This window comes from Rattus norvegicus, chromosome 1, assembly GCF_021556685.1.
Source record: "Rattus norvegicus strain SHRSP/BbbUtx chromosome 1, alternate assembly SHRSP_T2T, whole genome shotgun sequence".
NCBI classification, from domain to species: Eukaryota; Metazoa; Chordata; class Mammalia; order Rodentia; family Muridae; genus Rattus; species Rattus norvegicus.
The window spans coordinates 176,398,012-176,415,687 of record NC_141534.1 but is presented as its reverse complement, the minus strand read 5'-3'; the positions used below and the strand labels follow the sequence as shown (position 1 = coordinate 176,415,687).

General features: G+C 46.6%; 1 protein-coding gene across 10 annotated transcripts in view; it reads left to right on the top strand.

Moving 5' to 3' along the window:
• Positions 1-7,250, top strand: part of Trim66 (tripartite motif-containing 66) — a 68,091-nt gene extending 60,841 nt beyond the window's left edge. For 6 of the 10 annotated variants that reach the window (XM_087570825.1, XM_087570811.1, XM_087570855.1 and 3 more), the window contains 4 exons: positions 227-301; positions 577-729; positions 1,101-1,319; positions 2,242-7,246. In XM_087570825.1, the coding sequence (XP_087426951.1) occupies positions 227-301; positions 577-729; positions 1,101-1,319; positions 2,242-2,301 (507 nt within the window). In that variant the 3' untranslated portion in view covers positions 2,302-7,246. 10 annotated transcript variants of the gene reach the window in all.
• The last annotated feature ends 10,426 nt before the right edge of the window (positions 7,251-17,676 follow it).

Sequence of the window (17,676 nt, the reverse complement as noted above, 5' to 3'; positions counted from 1 at the left end):
ATGTGCTTTTAAGGTGCTCTCATGAGCCAAGCCTGATGACTTGGCCTCTGGGAATTTATATGACTGTTCCTTTCCAAATAGTTTTCCACTGGCCTGGGAGCTCAAACTGCCTTCTTAGGGTGGCTGGCACCGTTGGGGTCAGAGCCAGTTACTCAGGTTACCACCCTTAGTTTTCATTGAGGCGGAGCCAGGACAATGTGCCCCTTGCCCCTTGTGGTTTCTGCAGAAGTGTGAGAAGCTGGTCCTGTCCCTGTGCTGCAACAGCCTCAGCCTGCCCTTCCACGAACCAGTCAGCCCCCTGGTAAGGAGGCCCCTGCTGGTTCTGCCTGCTTCTTTCCTTTCTGCGGTGGGGACACCAAGGGGACATGGGCATTCCTGTTTCTTCCTCTCCCTCACTGCTACTGCATCAGACCTGACTTAGCCAGAGACATCTCTTCCTCTTTCTCTGCCTACACTTTGTTTCTCATCTCTTCTGTACCTTCACTTACATTCCAACGCACTCTCACCTCTTCTTTTCTGTGTATTCCTACACTAATTTTCTCTTCTTCTCCTCCTTCCCTTCTCTCCTTCCCTAAGGCCAGGCATTATTACCAGATTATCAAGAGGCCCATGGACCTGTCGATCATCCGGAGGAAACTGCAAAAGAAGGACCCAGCTCATTACACCACTCCAGAGGAAGTGGTGTCAGACGTGCGCCTGATGTTCTGGAACTGTGCTAAGTTTAATTATGTATGTTGGGCTTGTTTTCACTATTTCACAGTGGCTCTTAGATGGGCTTAGGGTATGGGTAAGAGAATTTGGAAGCAGATCTCTGGAGTTGTCTGTGGTTTAAAAGCTCTCTCCCAAATGTGGGCCCTAAGCATGGACTTGGATGGGGGAGTTGGTGAGGTGCTCGAAACTGGTCAACTGTGGGTATCTACCTAGATAGCTGCCAAATGGGTTATCTTGAGTCCTAGGAGAATGAGCCAAGTTCCAGGTCTCTCAGGATGATATTCCATAGGCCAGCCAGGCTTGTACTTCCTGTGTCCCTCCTGGTGGAGGGCATAAGAGGAGATGGCCTGGTAGAAGCAGGCTAGAACACTGCCGTCTCTCCTCCTTAGCCTGACTCGGAGGTTGCAGAGGCTGGCCGCTGTCTGGAAGTGTTCTTTGAGGGCTGGCTCAAGGAGATCTACCCAGACAAATGCTTTGCCCAGCCCCAGCAAGAGGATTCAGACTCTGAGGACGTATCTGGCGAGAGTGGCTGTTCAACTCCTCAGGGCTTCCCATGGCCTCCCTACATGCAGGAAGGCATCCAGCCCAAGAGGCGACGGCGGCATATGGTAAAGAGCTTCTGCCAGCCAGTGGGTAAGGTGGATGGGTGATGATGTTGGCAAGGGGGCACCTGGGAATCGTATGGAGAGCACAAGATGAAACTTCACTCTCAGCGATTTAGCATATGAGATAGGTAGGGTGGTAGAAGCCATTACTCCAGCTATCAGTGAAGCCGGGAATCGTGAGGGGCCTATGTTCCTGCCCAGGGTCCTCTGGCAAGCTCACAGATCTACGGTGCACAAGTGTTCTGACACCCAGCTCCATACTCATTAGACTACTCTACGATCGTGATACCCATAGAAAGAGAATTGCTTGCTATCAGTGCCTACCTTGGCTAGCGGAGAACAGAAGGGACCCTTTTAGGTCCTTGATATAAAAAAGGGAGCATGGGGGTTGCTCACAACAGAGAGACTTTTAGGACTTTCTGGTTCGTCTCACCTGTATAGGTCCGAAAGATCAATTTCTTTCCTTCCCCCCTTCCTTCCTTCTTGTGTCCCTCCCTCCCTTTTCCTCTTCCTTTTCCTCTTCCTTCCTCCCCTCCCTACTTCCATCTTTCTTTCCAACCTTTCTTCCTTTTTTTTGAAAGAAGCTTTCTCGACACTGGATTGGAACTAGCTATAGAGGTCAGGCTGCCTTAAACTTGTGACAGTCCCCCTACTTCTTCCTCCCAAGTGCTAGGATTACAGGCGTGTGCTACTCCATGCAGCCATTGTTAAATTTCTCTGAAATGTGCTGCTGGCCTCCTGTGTGCCGAGGGCTGGTCATCAACCCCTGACTATCTGCAACACTTAGTACACAGGGCCCTCGGTGAGCTCTGTGATCGCATTTCCAGGGTAGAAGGCATTAGCTCTGGAGGGCCCAGTCCTGACCCTGGTCTCCTGCAGTTTAATAAATCCAGATCTGAGTGTTCCGACTTATCTTTTATCTCAGGAGAATGAGAAGACGAAGAGAGTGTCGTTTCGTTTGACCAACAGCATCTCGCAGGTGTGAGAACTGGAAGGAGGTGGGGCACGATGGCGGCTGGTGTCCTTGTCCCTGAGACCATCCCTCCCCATCCTTCAGCTCATCCTCTCCAGAACGTGGCTGTGAGATGAGTCGTGCTGAGCGCGACGCTCCCTTCATCATTAGCATCTCCAGTGTTCATTTGGGAGCCATAGTGCACCCACCATAAAGACGATTTCAGTAAAACAGGGAAGGGGGAGATGGTCCTCATTGCCAGAGTAACCGACACACAGGTTCTACGCCTCTTCAGGCTCAGGAGGACCTGGCTTCCTTGACGAGCTCTCTCAGCTGAGTAGAGCACACTTGGCTCACCTCTCTGCAGCCAGGGCTCAGGAGCACCGTGTGTGTCTGAACTCCTGGCTTAGACACGGGTACAAGAAAGGAAGTGAGGTTTGGATATATGACAGGCCTGTGGTCCCTGTCCCAGCACAGCCAAAGATTGTCACTGTTTGCCTTTGCTCGTCCTGTGGGGACAGAGGCATCTGCCACTGGCAGAATAATGGAGGCTTCTCGAGGCCCTAGGTCTCAATCGGTGCCTATTTGGGTTCTAACGGTTTTCAGGGTACTTGCTTTTCATGTCTGCTTTCCTGAGTAGGATGTAGGTGGTCACTTTGAAATGCTGTGTGTAGTTTGACACTCTTGGCTGAGCTGGGTGGCAGTTTTCACTCACACCCCAGAAGATGCCAGCTTCAGAGACTGTCCCTCTGTGTCCTGCCTTCCCAGAAGTGACTGGTATGTGTGTCAGTGGCTCTTCCTCAATCCCCTCTATTCAGACATCTGCATCTTGAGTTCTACTTGGGACAGATGTGATGAGGTATCTGCCGCAGGGACTGAGGTCCCTGGCAAGAATGACCCACAGCCAGCGCAGCACGTCAGGCCTCTCCGGCCTATGATCCTAGATCTCTTTTTTATTCAGCCAAAGATCAGAACTGTGGCCATGCTGCTCACAGCTCAGAAGCAGCCCAAACTCTGTCACCCTTTGTTGTTGGAGCTTGGAGAAGGCTGGAGTGACCGGTAGGAGTCTGCTTAGGCATTAGTAGGCTGAGGGTAGAGAAGGAGAAAATTGAGAGGTGAGAAGCCTTAGGTGACCTTGAGGATACATTGGGGTTGTAGTCCTCACAGAATGCAGAAAGGCTTTCTGGAAGCCATGGGACTGAACTGGTGGCAACAGAGCCACAGGCCACATTGTGGGCGGATCACTGTAGCATGGCAGGGTGTTTGAGAGGAAGCCTCTGAGACACATACAGGGACAGGCTTCTTCCCAAGCAAGGGTTTGGCTGAGGAAGGACCTACTAGATTGTACTGCTGATGGGCCTGACGTTTCAGTGTCCTGAGGCGTAGCGTGGCTGACTTCAGGGGATTCTTGGGCTGCGGCTTTGTTTTTGTGAAGAGGTGTAGTTTAAGGAAGTGATTATTCATAGGGCTTTTCCTGGGAAGCAGTTTTCTTTTTACCAAAAACTTTTTTTGCGGGTGAGTCAGTGAGGTGACCCCTATTCCATCAGGCTGAGGGAGCTTCTTCCCTTTGAAGCAAGCCCTGCCCACTGTCTTGTTTTCAGCAGTGCTGCTGCCAAGCTGTCTGCAGTAGATGGGCTTTCGTGTACCCTGCTGTCTAGTTCCAGGCAGCCAAGTCTTCAGTTTACTCTTAGGTAGGTAACCTTTGAAAGCAGTCTTCGCTCCTTGTGCTCACAAAGGTTTTTGGTTGGGGCTTAGGCTGTTTCTCTTTTGATTTTTGCGTCTTTTTCTCTGATTGGTCTGATGAAGTTCCTTCAGTTCTTACCTTCCTAATGCCTGTCGTTGGGCATCCTTCCTTTTGTGGCCTGTATTCCTACTATAGTCTTCATGGTGTTTGGCACTGGAAAGCCACCAAACACTGTGATAGCTTGAAACCTAACAGCCTTTCCTAGAGCAGTTGGAGACTGTGGCCATAAAATGGAAATGCCTGGTTCAAAGCTTGGGTTCTCTTCTCTTGGTACTCATCGTAGAGTGTGTCCTGTTAGAGCAAGAACCAGCCTCTGGGCCCAGAGATCTTGGATGTGTGGTGGGCACTTCTCTTCGCCCCTCTGTGGTAAGATACTTCCTTTGGGCATTTGAGCAGGGCAGATAGGGAAGAGAGATGCCTTTTTTTCTTTAAGGATGTGGAGCGCTGGTCCATCACTTCTTCCCTATACTTGTTAGTTTGTGGAATTCCTCCTGGGACCAAGGTTAAAAGTTTTTTTTTTTTGCATGCAGAAAACAGAACTGGAAGCTTAAAAATTAACAAAAGCAAACACCTGTTCACTAAGTAACTCTGGCTCATTTTCACTGGATCCTGACTCATTTTCCCATGGTCCCATTGTAAAGTCGGCTAAGCTGTTTGGTCATGGACAAAATCAAGCAATGGGAATGCACTGAGTTCTGGTTGTGTGCAGCCCTAGAAGATAAGAAACTTGTTTCTGGCTGTGCTGAGAAATGCAATAGTAGGGCAGCTTCAGGGGACACAAAGGGGATTTTAGTACAAAAACTGATACAGGATGCACTTGCAAAGCTTCTCCCACAGAATATGGGCATTTCAAACCTCTTGAATTCTAGCAACAGGTACATACATGACTGCTGTAGGAACACAGAATGGCAGCTACCTGGCCTCCTTGCACGTTGCTCTATGTGAGACATTGTTGGAAAGCCAGTCAATGTTGGCTTCCTGTCCCTAGTTTAGCCACAGGTCTTTGTGTGCCTCTTGATATCTAAGTCCCCCTTTTTGCTAGGCTCTGCTTCACCTCCATTCCTACTGCATTGGTCACTTATTGAAGCACTTCTGAGCTGAGGGTTTGCCTCTGTGGCTCCTTTCTCCACTTCACTCACTCCTAGGCGCTTGCTCTCCCTTTGTCCATCTCCATGGCTACATCTACTACATCCCTTTCTTGTCTCCCAGACTTTCAGTCCTATCTAGGATTCCCTCCTCTTCCCAGCCTGAATCCAGGCCCCAACCTCCCCAGCTTCCTGCTTTCTGTCTGTCTCTCTGTCTCTGTCTGTCTCTCTGTCTCTGTCTCTCTGTCTCTGTCTCTGTCTCTGTCTCTGTCTCTGTCTCTCTCTCTCTCTCTCTCTCTCTCTCTGTCATCTAAGCATGGCAGGTGTGGAGCTGCAGCCTCAGTATTGATTGGAAATTCTTGAACTTGGTATTATGCGCCTCTGATATGTGTCCCTCGTCTTTGTTGTTAGCCGATGACAGCTCCCCATCTGTTTTACTAGGAGAGTTGCTAACCGAGGGCTTCCTGCCCACTGCCTTTCTTCCTACTGACCGGTGTGTGTGTGCCGCCTCCCTCCCTTCCTTCCCTGTACTTCTAGTTCTGTATTTCCTGATCCCAGCTATGCTCTCTAAAGGTTCTGTTTTTCACTTCCAGGGCTCTGCAGGCTCTCTCCATTGCGTAGCTCTCTCTACACAGCCTATCAAAGGACTTTCAAGATTAAAACAAAACTGTCACATCCATGTCATAGACCTATTCCCTTCCCCATTATTCTTTTAAAATAAACTATTTGGCTGGGTGTGAGGGCATACATCTTGAGTCTTAGCACTCGGGAGGCAGACTAGTAGATCTCTGGGAGTTCAAGGCTAGCTTGGTCTATATGTGAGTAGACCCTGTCTCCAAAAAGGAGGAATACTTTTCGATTCTTCCTCTTCAGTCCTCTCTAGGTTTTCCTAAGTGACCACCAGCTACCAAATGACATGCCTTTCACTTCTCAGCTGCCTCGAGCTCCTCACAGAGTCTCACCAGCCCCTCATTCCCTTTGAGCAGCTCTCTTTCTCTTCATGTCTTTTAGGACATCCGAGGTTGCTACATTAGCTTTATCTCAGACACAGAGTCTGTGCTTGTTGGAGACCTAGACAGCAGAATGTGCCTGGCTGTCATCATTTTCTCCTCCTCAGGGCTTGGGTAAGCGAGGAGAATCATAGCTGCTCCTGTCTTTCACGAACCCCTTCTTCCTGGATTCGGCTCTCCTCTGGTGAGCATGTTCATGAGCACTTGCAGAGAGTTCTGTGTCTGAGAACAGAGAACAAAGAGAGACACGCCTGTTTGCTAAGAGCCCCCATGTCAGTCAGCTTAAGTGGGAACTGGATTTTGTAGCATGTAACTTGCTGTCTGGCTCAGCTGGATTCCCACACTGGTGGCCAGCTCACCATTATGATCCATACCAGTTGGAACCTGCCTCAGTCAGCAGGGAGTTGAGGATCATGGGAAAGCACGCTTCCATGCATGGTTCAGTGCTGAAGCCAGGAGAGTCCTGCGGGGGTGGGGGTCTGTTACCATGACCTTCCTGAGGGAGGGGGAGACTGTGCAGTGCTGTGTTTCTGAGCTGAGCCTGGCTCATCTGGACCCCTCCCACAAGTCTTTCTCATCGGTGTTGATCATTCCACATCTGCTTGCTTTAGATGTTACAGGAGCTGGAGGTACAGCTTTCTGGTAGTGGCTTTCTTGGAGGTCTTGTAGAAGGACGTCTGACTTGAGTTTGGGAATCTCAGTTTTGGCATTGTCAACAATGGGAGGTGTGACCTTGGGTACAGTTCTCCCATTTATAAAGTTAGGGGTCTTTCAGAGATTCTATAGTTCTAAAGATGACAACTATGGTTCTCACTCTGAATCATAATCAGACCACATAGGTTTAGAGGAACCCTGGAAGTGGGGACACAGCTAGTGAAGTCCCAACCAGGCAGGGTAACAAACTCTACAGGCCAAATTGCGCTGCTTTGGAGAATGTCTTCACTGGCTGGCTGCTTCTTGAGCCATATGCCCATACCTCAAGCTGGACGCGTCTGGGTGTCTGGACACATTCCTCCTAGGCCTGATCATGTGATCCAAAGTGGCTAGGGGCAAAAGGAAAAGATTTAAGGGGAAGCATAATTGATTTTAAATGGACCTACACATTCAAAATCAAATAAAAATAGCACTTTCCTTTACCAGCAACTGCGTCCTTGAGTGTTTTCTAGTGAAAATTGTTGAAACCTGAACCCTTGGAACCTGAATTTCAACATCAGAAACACATGGACTACAGAAGCCCTTGTGGAAGGGGTGTGCATGAACACAGCCTAATTTCAAAATAGGTAGAGTTAGGAAGAAAACATTTTTGAAAACCTTCTCATTGCTAGGCAAAAGCACTTCAAGAAAGTTCTTTGTTTCTGGTGTGGTGGTGCACATCTATAACTCCAGCACCAGGGAAGCTGAGGCAGGGGGATTGCCTAGGCCAGCCTGGGCAACATAATGAGACCTTGTCTCAAAACAATAAATCAAACGACACCCCCCCCACACACACATAAAAGCAAACCCCTAAGCTGAATAAAGGTGTAAACAGAATCAAAGTGAGCTTTCTGATACAGTGACTTTCCTCATCGTCCTGTCTGCTCACGCTCTATTCTGCACTTTGGTGGGGATCGTTTGTGGTGAATGTAAAGATTTTTATTCATTTGGAGTGACCTCTGAACCCTGTGCTAGTTATTGTTACCTTGACCTTTGAACCCCTGTGCTAGTTAGTTTTTGTTACCTTGATATAAACTAGAGTCACCGGGGAAGAGGAACCTGAATGGAGGAAAATCTCTCCATCAGATTAGCCCATGGACAAGCCTGTGGGCCGTTTTCTTGGTTGATGATTGAATTGGGAGGGGCCTAGACCACTGTGGGCAGTGCCACCTCTGGGCAACTGGTACTGGGTTGTATAAGAATTCCAGCTGGGCAAGCCATGTTGAACAAGGTGGTAAGAAACATTCCAGCATGACTCCTGCTTCAGTTCCTGCCTTGACTCCCCTCGCTGATGGACTGTGACCAGGCTAGGGTTGGGGGTGGGATGTAAGACAATCCCTTCCTTCTACATGTTGGTTTTGGTCAGTGTTTTATCACAGCAATAGAAAACAAACTGGCAACTCCTTTCCTAGTTTTGGTGGATCCCCTACCTTAGGGATCTTGATGGCACAGCTTACTCTTCACTGTGAAACCTAAATAAGGGACCAGGAAGTCTCTCGCTATGTAGAGTGCTTGCTATGCAAGTGCAAGGACCAGCGTCTGAATCCCAGCCCCCATGCAAAAGGGGTATGATAGCCTGTGTCTGTTATCTCAGTGCTGAGAGTAGGAGCAGGGGATACAGGAGGATTTCTGAAACTTATTGGTCAGCCAGCCTTCCAGAATGGGGAGCTCCAGGTTCACTGAGAGACCCTGGCTCCAGAAAAAAAGGGCACAAGCTGTTGGTCTGGTCTCCACACCCACGTGAATACATACAAGCACACACACACACACACACACACACACACACACACACACACACACACACACACACACAGAGTGCGGGGAGGGGAGAGGTCACACCGAACACTTTAGAATCTTGATTTCCAAGCATCCCTTCAAGCCATTGGTTATAATTTAAGGAGTAAATAAGGATCTGGATTTTTGGCTCAGTGGTTAAGAGTCCATACTGCTCTTCCATAGGACTGAGTTCCAGCTCCCAGAACATACATTCAGCCATTCATAACCTATGGGAACTGCATCTCCAGGGTGGGGTTGTGGCTTGAGGGAGGTGGAGTTCCCATGGCAGCAGCAGTGGATAAGAACCAGGTTCTGGTGGCGGCAATGGTTCCTTCAGCAGAGCAGTTCTATGAGTGACTCCATGAATTGTTCCTGGCCTTAGTGGAGCTCCACGCCTAACTTTCCAACAATCTTGGTCTTTGAAACCATCTAAAAAGCCCCTTTAATAAATCCCTTTTTAAAAAAATCTAAATTAGTAAGAATTGGTTCCTATCCTTTGCTTAGGACTAACCATCCTGGTGCAGAACTGAAGGCTTAGACTTTTTAAAACCTACTTTTAATAAGGGTTATATCCCTTCCAGCCCATCATCCAAAGGTGGGGGAAAAAGATGGTAAATAGGACAAGGGGATGTGTACCTCTTTAGAAGTAGTTCCTTGGGGCGATTTTAATCTGTTTGTCAGGATACCAGCAGTCCAGTCCAGTAGTGTCAGGATAGCAAACAGGAATTAGCAGCACTGGCATCACGTAGCAGACGTGCCAGTCCTCTGCTGAATCAGCACGAGTCCGCAGGAGCAGCCGGGACGCAGAAGTCCTCTACTGTGCCTCTCTCAAAGCAGCAAAGATCAGTGAAGACCAGGACTCTCGGCCAGTGAAGCGTTGCAAAGCTAGCTATGCAAGCACCCCATCACTGTTGAGTCGTACTTAACATTCTTTCCAAACGTCACATGTGCCCCGTGGGTCTTGCCTTAGCAAAACACCACGTGAGTCTGTATCACATGACCTATACAGAAACTTCCACTTCATAGAAGTCCCGAGAGTCTGGTAAAAGCCATGGACCACTTTTCTGTGCTCCAGACCTATACATCCTATGACAGTTGCACACACACTCATATGTCCCAATGTCACTGAACACACTACGACATCTTCTTGCCATAGCAGCCAGGCAAGCGGGGTGGTAGGAAGGTAGGGGTGTGGTGTCAGGTGAGAAAGCTCCTGTGCCTGGAACTCTCAGCCCTTCCTCCCAGCCCTGTGCAAGAGCCCGACCCCTTCTCCTTTCCTGTGCTGCTGCCTGTTTCCATTCATTTCAGGGTTATTTCTCTAGGTCCCTGGGACAATGAGCCTTTGCTCGATGACTTTTTTTTTTCAGAGCTGGGGACCGAACCCAGGGCCTTGCGCTTGCCTAGCTAAACCCCCACTGAGCTAAACCCCCAACCCCGCTTGATGACTCTTGATTCTACGGCAAGCTCCTAGCTATCTCCTCTCCTGCCCCAGCACACAGCAAGCCCTCTGCCTCTACACCAACTGTAGATTATGTAATAATAGTATTTGGAGAGAGAGAGGGGGGGGGCAGGCTGTTCAGGGACCAAAAATGTCCCCCCAAACAATAACAATTAGAAAAACAAAGGCTGGTGAAATGGCTGAGTGAGTAAAAAGGCTTGTCTTGCGTTCAGTCCTCTCGACTCACATGGTAGAAAGAACTGGTCCCAAAAGTTGTCCCCTGGCTTCCACATGCATGCTATGACATGTATGTAGCCACTGACTGACATACATACCCACACACACTAAATAAATGTAATTTTAAAATGGAAAACCAAGTTTTCCTAAACTTCATGGTAGTGTTGGGCTATAATTCAGCCACATCACATAGGAGTATGAAGTCTCCTCTTTCAAAATATGTGAGACTGAAATTGTTTCTGAGCATCAGACTAAGTAAGCATCAGGCCCCTGTGATAAAGTTCTTGGTTCATAGCCCTGTTGCAGTGTGACAACCGGCCTGTAGATGGCGCCCGAGGCACTTTCTTCGCTCCCCGGAAGGCACGGAACGTTTGGTCCCCTGGAAAGCGTGGAATGTTTGGTAGGGTATTTCTAGGGAGAGACTGATGAGCAGCAGGGCACTAGGATAGTCTTAAATTGGCTCCCCACGACTCTTCATTAGTTTCGAGGAAGGGAAAATTACAGAGTGAATAAATCAGATAACACCTTGACTGTGTGCTCAAAATTGCATTACCAATCAGTAACCAACCGGTGGACACATGTGTTTCCCACACAGGAATGTACGGTGTCTTGTGGCTGAGAGTAAATGACCTGAATTTGACCACAGAGAAACATTAGAAAAAGAAATGGTATATTAGGGCTGGAGAGATGGTTCAGTGGTTAAGAGCACTGACTGCTCTTCCAGTGGTCTTGAGTTCAGTTCCCAGCAACCACACGGGACCATCTGTAATGGGATCTGATGCCCTCTTCGGGTGTGTCTGAAGACAGTGACAGTGTACTCATAAAAATAAAATAAATAAAAGAAAAAAAAAGAAATGGTATATTAAATGAAGGCAGGAGGCAGGACTTTTATAATTTTTTTTAAATGTTTAATCATGTATGTGTGTGTCTAGTGTGGGTGTGTGAATGTGTGTGCACATCCTTGAGGAGGCCAGAGGTGTTGGATCTGCCTGGAACTGCTGTTACAGGCTGGAAATTGAATTCTGGTTCTCTGGAAGAGCAGAACATGCTCTTAACTGCCGAGTCATCTCTTTTAGTCAAATTATTCCGGTTGTTAGGGGCAGATTAAAGTTGGAAAAATGTTCCAGCCTAATGGAGGATAGAGACATGATGACTGTTGTTAGTTTTTGTCAACTAGAGTCACCCAGGGAAGATGGAAACTCGACTGAGGAATTGCCTCTTATCAGATTGGCTTTAGTGCTTAGTGATTAATGATTCCTGCGAGAGGATCCAGCCTATTGTGGGCAGTGCCACCCTTTGGCAGGTGGTCCTGGGTGTATAAGAAATCAAGCAATGGATGCATAAGCCATGGAGAGCAAGCTGGCAAACAGCACTGCTCCGTAGTCTGTTTTCACTCCTGCCCTGACTGCCCTCAGTGATGGGCTGTGACCGGGTAGTATGAACCAAATAAACCTCAGATCGGTCTCCTCAGATCGGTTTTGGCCAGTGTTATCACAGCAGGAGAAAGCAAATTAGAATAACAACTGAGTGTGACATCTGACTCCAGACTGGGTCTTGTAATGGAGGAGGAAAATTACCCTAAAGGATGTTATTGGGTCAATTTATGAAAAAATGATTCTTCCCTTCACAAAACAGCTTCGATTCACCTCTAAGTTCTCTCACTGATCTCTATGTCTGGCTTTGTGCCAACGCGGCCGAGTCCTGATTACTATAGTTTTATAGTTAGCTGTGAATTTGAGAAGTGTGAATCCTCCAGCTTCCTCCTCCTCCTCCTCTTCCTCCTCTTCCTCTTAAGATTGGCTGCTCTGTTCTCGTTTCATTTCCATTAGGATTTTAGTGTGAGATATTAATTTCAATAACAAGAGACTAAAACCTTAGCTAGCAGTAGTGTTGTCTTTGTAAATCTACTCAGGGAGCACTGCCATTTTAATCACCCTGAATGTCCAGTCAGATGTCTTAGTGTGTACTAACCTGAACTCTAATTAGTTTTATCTGATGAAGAAGGCTGGGCCTGACATTCAAAAACTGACCAGGGACGCAGAGTTTATGAACGGATATTTATGCCACTTTGAATCGTGAGGACTCAATTTGTAAAATCAAAGCGCAAAGACTCTTAGACTGCTAGAGCCTACTAGAAATTTTAAAAAAAGTTCTATTAGGAAAGATTTACATTTTCCAAATACAAGTGCCATGGGAAAAAAATAATAAAGCATATAGTAATCTAGACATCTGAATTTGTCACATCAGAGAAATCGAGTGGTTTGTTGTAATGCCCAAGTATTTGCTGTTGTGTTTTGTTTTTGTGCAGTGCTGGGGGAGTGTAGAAAAGTACTTTAGCAACGTGCTAAGATATTTTGAATAAAAGATAAAGTTTAATGCATAAATCAGCTGGGATTGGTGACATAGCTGTACAGTCTCAGCACTTGGATGGCTGAGGCAGGAGCATTAGGAGGAGTTAAAGGTCAGCTTCAATTACATAGTGTGAGGCCAGTCTGGGTTATAGGAGATCTCTGTCTCTAATAAAACAAAAACTAAACACACACACACACACACACACACACACACACACACACACACACAGACAGAGCGAGAGAGAGAGAGAGAGACAGAGAGAGACAGAGAGACAGAGAGAGACAGAGAGAGACAGAGAGGTGGACACACACACACACACACACACACACACTCTTCTAAAACAACAGAAATCAACCGTTTCTCGACTTAAGAAGTATACCTCTCTGCCCCAACCCAAACTCTGGTACCTTTATCCACAGGGTCAACAAAGGTTGGACCGAGCTGTGCTAGTTACTCCTGTGTTTGTTCTCTCGCCACGCTTCAGTTCTGACGTCTCTTCCTTAAATGTCTGCAATTTGATCCTCCACAGTAGCTGACACTACCCTGGAGTGTTCACATAAATGCATATTATACTTTCTGCCAATGGTGGCGTTAACAATTATGGGAACAAGAGGAGAGCATATTGTAGAGTTGAGGTGACCCCTACAATAGAGCGAGGTCCTTGGCAGAGTTTGTTGTGTTAATGGTTATGGTGTTGCAACTCTTTACTGAGGAGCTCGGCTCTGGTAACTAGTCATAATATTTAATGTGGCTGCTTTGAGCTACTTGAATACTCTGAAAAATGTTTTTGCCTGGCACAACACCAAGGTTTCCTAAGAGGACTCAGGATGCCTTTGTGCCGGTGTCACAGACTTTCAGGTGCATCACTTTCCTGTGTACCTTCACTGGCTTTTCCCTGTTAATGTTAGTCACATTTACACATTGGAAATGCACACTTGTCTATCAATCCACATATTTACCCATCTATCTACATTTTACCATACTGTATAAAAATATTCACTTCCCCTTTCCCCTTCCTTCTATTATAAAGAAATGGTATGCCAAGGTCAGGTTCTTACTATCTTGCTACTTCTAGTATGGCAGAAATTGAGACTGGCCTTGAACTCCTGATCCTCCTGCCTAAGCCTCCCAAGTACTGAGGTTGCAAACCTATGCCACCAGGCCCTCTGATCTATACACTACATTTTATCTGTTATTCAAAAATATTTTTTTAGCAAAGTGCTAAATACCCCCAGCATTGAACAAACAGAAAAAGTAGTTAAAAGATTCCATATCGTGGGCTGGAGAGATGACTCAGCGGTTAAGAGCACTGACTGCTCTTCCACAGGTCCTGAGTTCAAATCCTAGCAACCACATGGTGGCTCACAACCATCTGTCATGGAATCCAATGCCCTCTTCTGGTGTGTCTGAAGACAGCTACAGTGTACTCACATACATAAAAAAATAAATAAAAATAAAAATCTAAAAAAAAAAAGATTCCATATCGCACAAAACATACTGCTCAGTTTACTATTCGCTAAGACAAATTCAGAAGTGTTTAGATTATGTCGTATTAGGATGGGTTTTTGAATGAGAATGGGAACTTATTTGAAAAGTATGTAATTCAAAATTTAACGTTTTCCTAACGAGGTTTGCTTTCGGTTTCTGTTAGGCTCTACCACTTTAGATGGTGTCTGTGCTGGCAGGCCATGAAACAGGGTAAGAGGATAGACTGGGGATGGAGGGTGGGAATCCTTTAGAGAGGAGGTCCGGGTGGGCTTTCTGAGGAGGAGGCAACTGAACAGTCTGAATTATGAGAAAGCAGCAGCCTTGGGGAACTATGGGAGCAGAGCCTTAGAAGCAGAAAAGACAGGATGGGCAAAGTGTGTGAGGTATCGTAAGACAAACATCAATACAATAGACAAGAGAAAAACGTCAGATGAGAACATGGAAGAGAATAAAAAAGAGAGCTGTAGACAAGTTATTAAAACTGAACTGCAAATCTGAGTCTATCTCCTGGAATCCGTGCTACAAAGGAAATGAAGTTGATCTTGCGGTTTTCTCCCTCCATAGGGATAAGACATGATTTTTTTTCCTAACAGAATTGAAAGTGTCTTGCATGGACTTCCTCTATGGGGCACAGAGTATGGCAAGGGCTCTCACCTACAGTTATTTCTTTTTTTTTTTTTTTTTTTTTTGGTTCTTTTTTTTCGGAGCTGGGGACCAAACCCAGGGCCTTGCGCTTCCTAGGCAAGCGCTCTACCACTGAGCTAAATCCCCAACCCCCAGTTATTTCTTTATAGAAGTGGGGACTTATCCTAACTCTTTGGGTGGGCCTAGTTTAATCATATAGGTTGGTTATTTATTTTGTATCCCTTGGACCAAACCCAGGGCCTTAGACGTGATAGGCAAGTCCTCTATTGCTGAGTTACACCCTCAGCACTCACACTGGTCCTGTAGAGCCTAGAATCTTCTCCTGATGGGATTAAAGGCCAACAAAATCTCAGGAGTGTTTCTGTTATTAAGGACATATATGGTGGGTGGCTATATAAAATGTATCTCTCTTAGTGGCTTAGGAACCAAATCAACAACAACAAAAAGGAGAAATCCTGGTTTAGACAAGCTGGGAAGATTCTGCTACAGGGCTGGGGATAATCATTCTTAGAGCTGCTTTAAAGTCAGGCAGAGTGGTGCATGCCTTATATCCTAGCCCTCAGCAGGCAAGTGGATCTCTGAGAGTTTGAGGCCAGCCTGGTCGACACCTAGACACACTAGGACATCTAGAGTTGTATAGTGAGCCTTGTCTCAAACAAAACAAAACCAAACCAAATCCCACCAACAACCACAAAACAAACCCTCTAACAAATGCAGAGACGTTATGAATATTTTCCTTGCTGTCAGGGAAAAAGCTCTATTCTTATTTAAAATTTATTTTTATTATTGTGTCTGCACATGTGTGCACGTGTGCTTGTGCCGTGGTGTGTGTATCGAGGTCAGAGGACAACATGCAGGTCTTGGCTTTCTCCTACCTTTGCATGGGTTCTGGGAACGGAACAGGTTGTCAGGCTTGATGTCTTTATCTACTGAATGTCTTTATCTACTGAGCCATGCTTGTTAGCCCCTAATAGCATTTTTTAATACAAGCAAATGGAGTAAGGCTGACGCTAAAGACTTGTAATAGGTGAAGTTACAAGGGTGAAGATAAAATGGTATATTTTGCTTTAAAAATCCCAGAGGGTGGCAGGCGGTAAGATGGCTCAGTGGGTAGAGGTTGCATATATGTAGACTGGGACTTGTTTGAACACTATGGCAGAAATGCATGTTCATATGCACACAAACAAAACAAACAAGCAAACAGATGTGTGTGTGTGTGTGTGTGTGTGTGCGCGCGCGTGTGCACACATGCACATGCTTAGGCTATAAGTCAGCTTTAGTGGTATTGATCCAAGGGATTGTATACCTTGGTTTTTGACCCAGGGTTCCTCACTGCTCACTGGCCTGAAACTTATCAATTAGTCTATGATAGCTGGCCAACAGGAAAACTCCTGTGTCTACCTCCTCAGTGCTGGGATTATCAGCATGTGCCTCCATGCTCAGTTATTTTTTAAATTTATTGTTTTACTTGGATTCTGAGGATCAACCTCAGGTACTCATGCTTGAAGTAAGTATTTTACCAACTGAACTATCTTTCCAGACTACAAATACACTGTGTTTTGATGGTCTGACCCAACTCAGAATTAAACCTAGCCTACTGGTTCCTCATCAGTGCTAGACACACACACACACACACACACACACACACACACACACACACACACCTACCTTCAAAATTGGGATCTATTTAATCAGAATCTCTGAGTGTATAACTTGTCAATCTACAGTTAAACACAAAATAAAGCAAAACAAAAGGAATTCGCTGTAGGTGTCTCTGGTGTTGAGCAAGCTTGGGTGTCATTGACAGACTGTGAAGGAGAGGACTCACCTGCTTGCCTTTCCAACAATTCTTCCTACCAGTGCTGTCCCTTAACCAGGCTTTGTCAGATGTTTGAAGTTGTTTTTTGGAAGGGTTTGGAGTCTAAAAGGCTTCCTAGTGGTTTATTAAAGGCAGAACCGTGCACTCCATAGTTCAGTGAAGCAGGTTTATCTTCTTAAACTCATGCTCGGACTTATCCTTGGATAGGCAATCATGCCATCTACCTATAGGGGGAAGGGGGGACATACAGAGTGCAAATTCTCACATCTCTTCCAGACTCTTGTTAGACCATAGTTCTGTAATTTTCCAGAACATTGCTTGGCCAAGATTCCAAAGTTCTATTAATATAGTACATGGCAGGAGTATTTGTGCTTGAGAAATGGTTTCCAAAACGAAGTTACCAACTACTCATGACCATTTTGAGCACTTTTTTTTTCCTATGAAAGCAACAGGATTAAGTAGTTGCCAAATGTACACCTGTAAGCAATAAAATTAATTGCTCTGCTGTACTGTTACTGGCTATCAATCACCTTAATTTTAGAAGACATCTGCCTTGAATAATTATGCTAGTCCAAGTAGAGTTGAATTTCTTCCCGACAGCTGCTGGAGAGCAGGACCCCGCCCACAGAAGCCATTCCTAGTTCAGGTCAATAATAGAACATTAGCATACAGCTGGAGGCAGCTTTTCACGTCTCCATTGCTTGCGACATACATTGGAGATGGTCCCACAGAGGCTTGGGACAGGTCTAGAGATATGTTATTTGACTCGTCACGGGCCACTTCAGCCTTTCTGTGAAGACACACACCCACCTCTCAGCAGAGACGCTCAGACTACGTTCATGTGCTATTAGGCCCCCCGGACGGGCGAGCCTCCCAGCACCCGCCACCTGGGCCGTGACTGTCGAACATCCTGTCACGATAGCGACAGTGCTGTTGAAAAGCGCCGCTTTGTACTCGAGACAGGCTTCCCTGCTTGGTTCCTGGGGGTGCGGCCCGCGGAGACCAGGCTCCAGGGCACGTGGGCACCGTTGTGCGGACACCCCCCCCCCTCTCCTCACAGGCTTCACTTGCGCGCGGAGAGCAGGGGCTTCGCGTTAGCTATCGTGCTTTGTCCCGGTGCT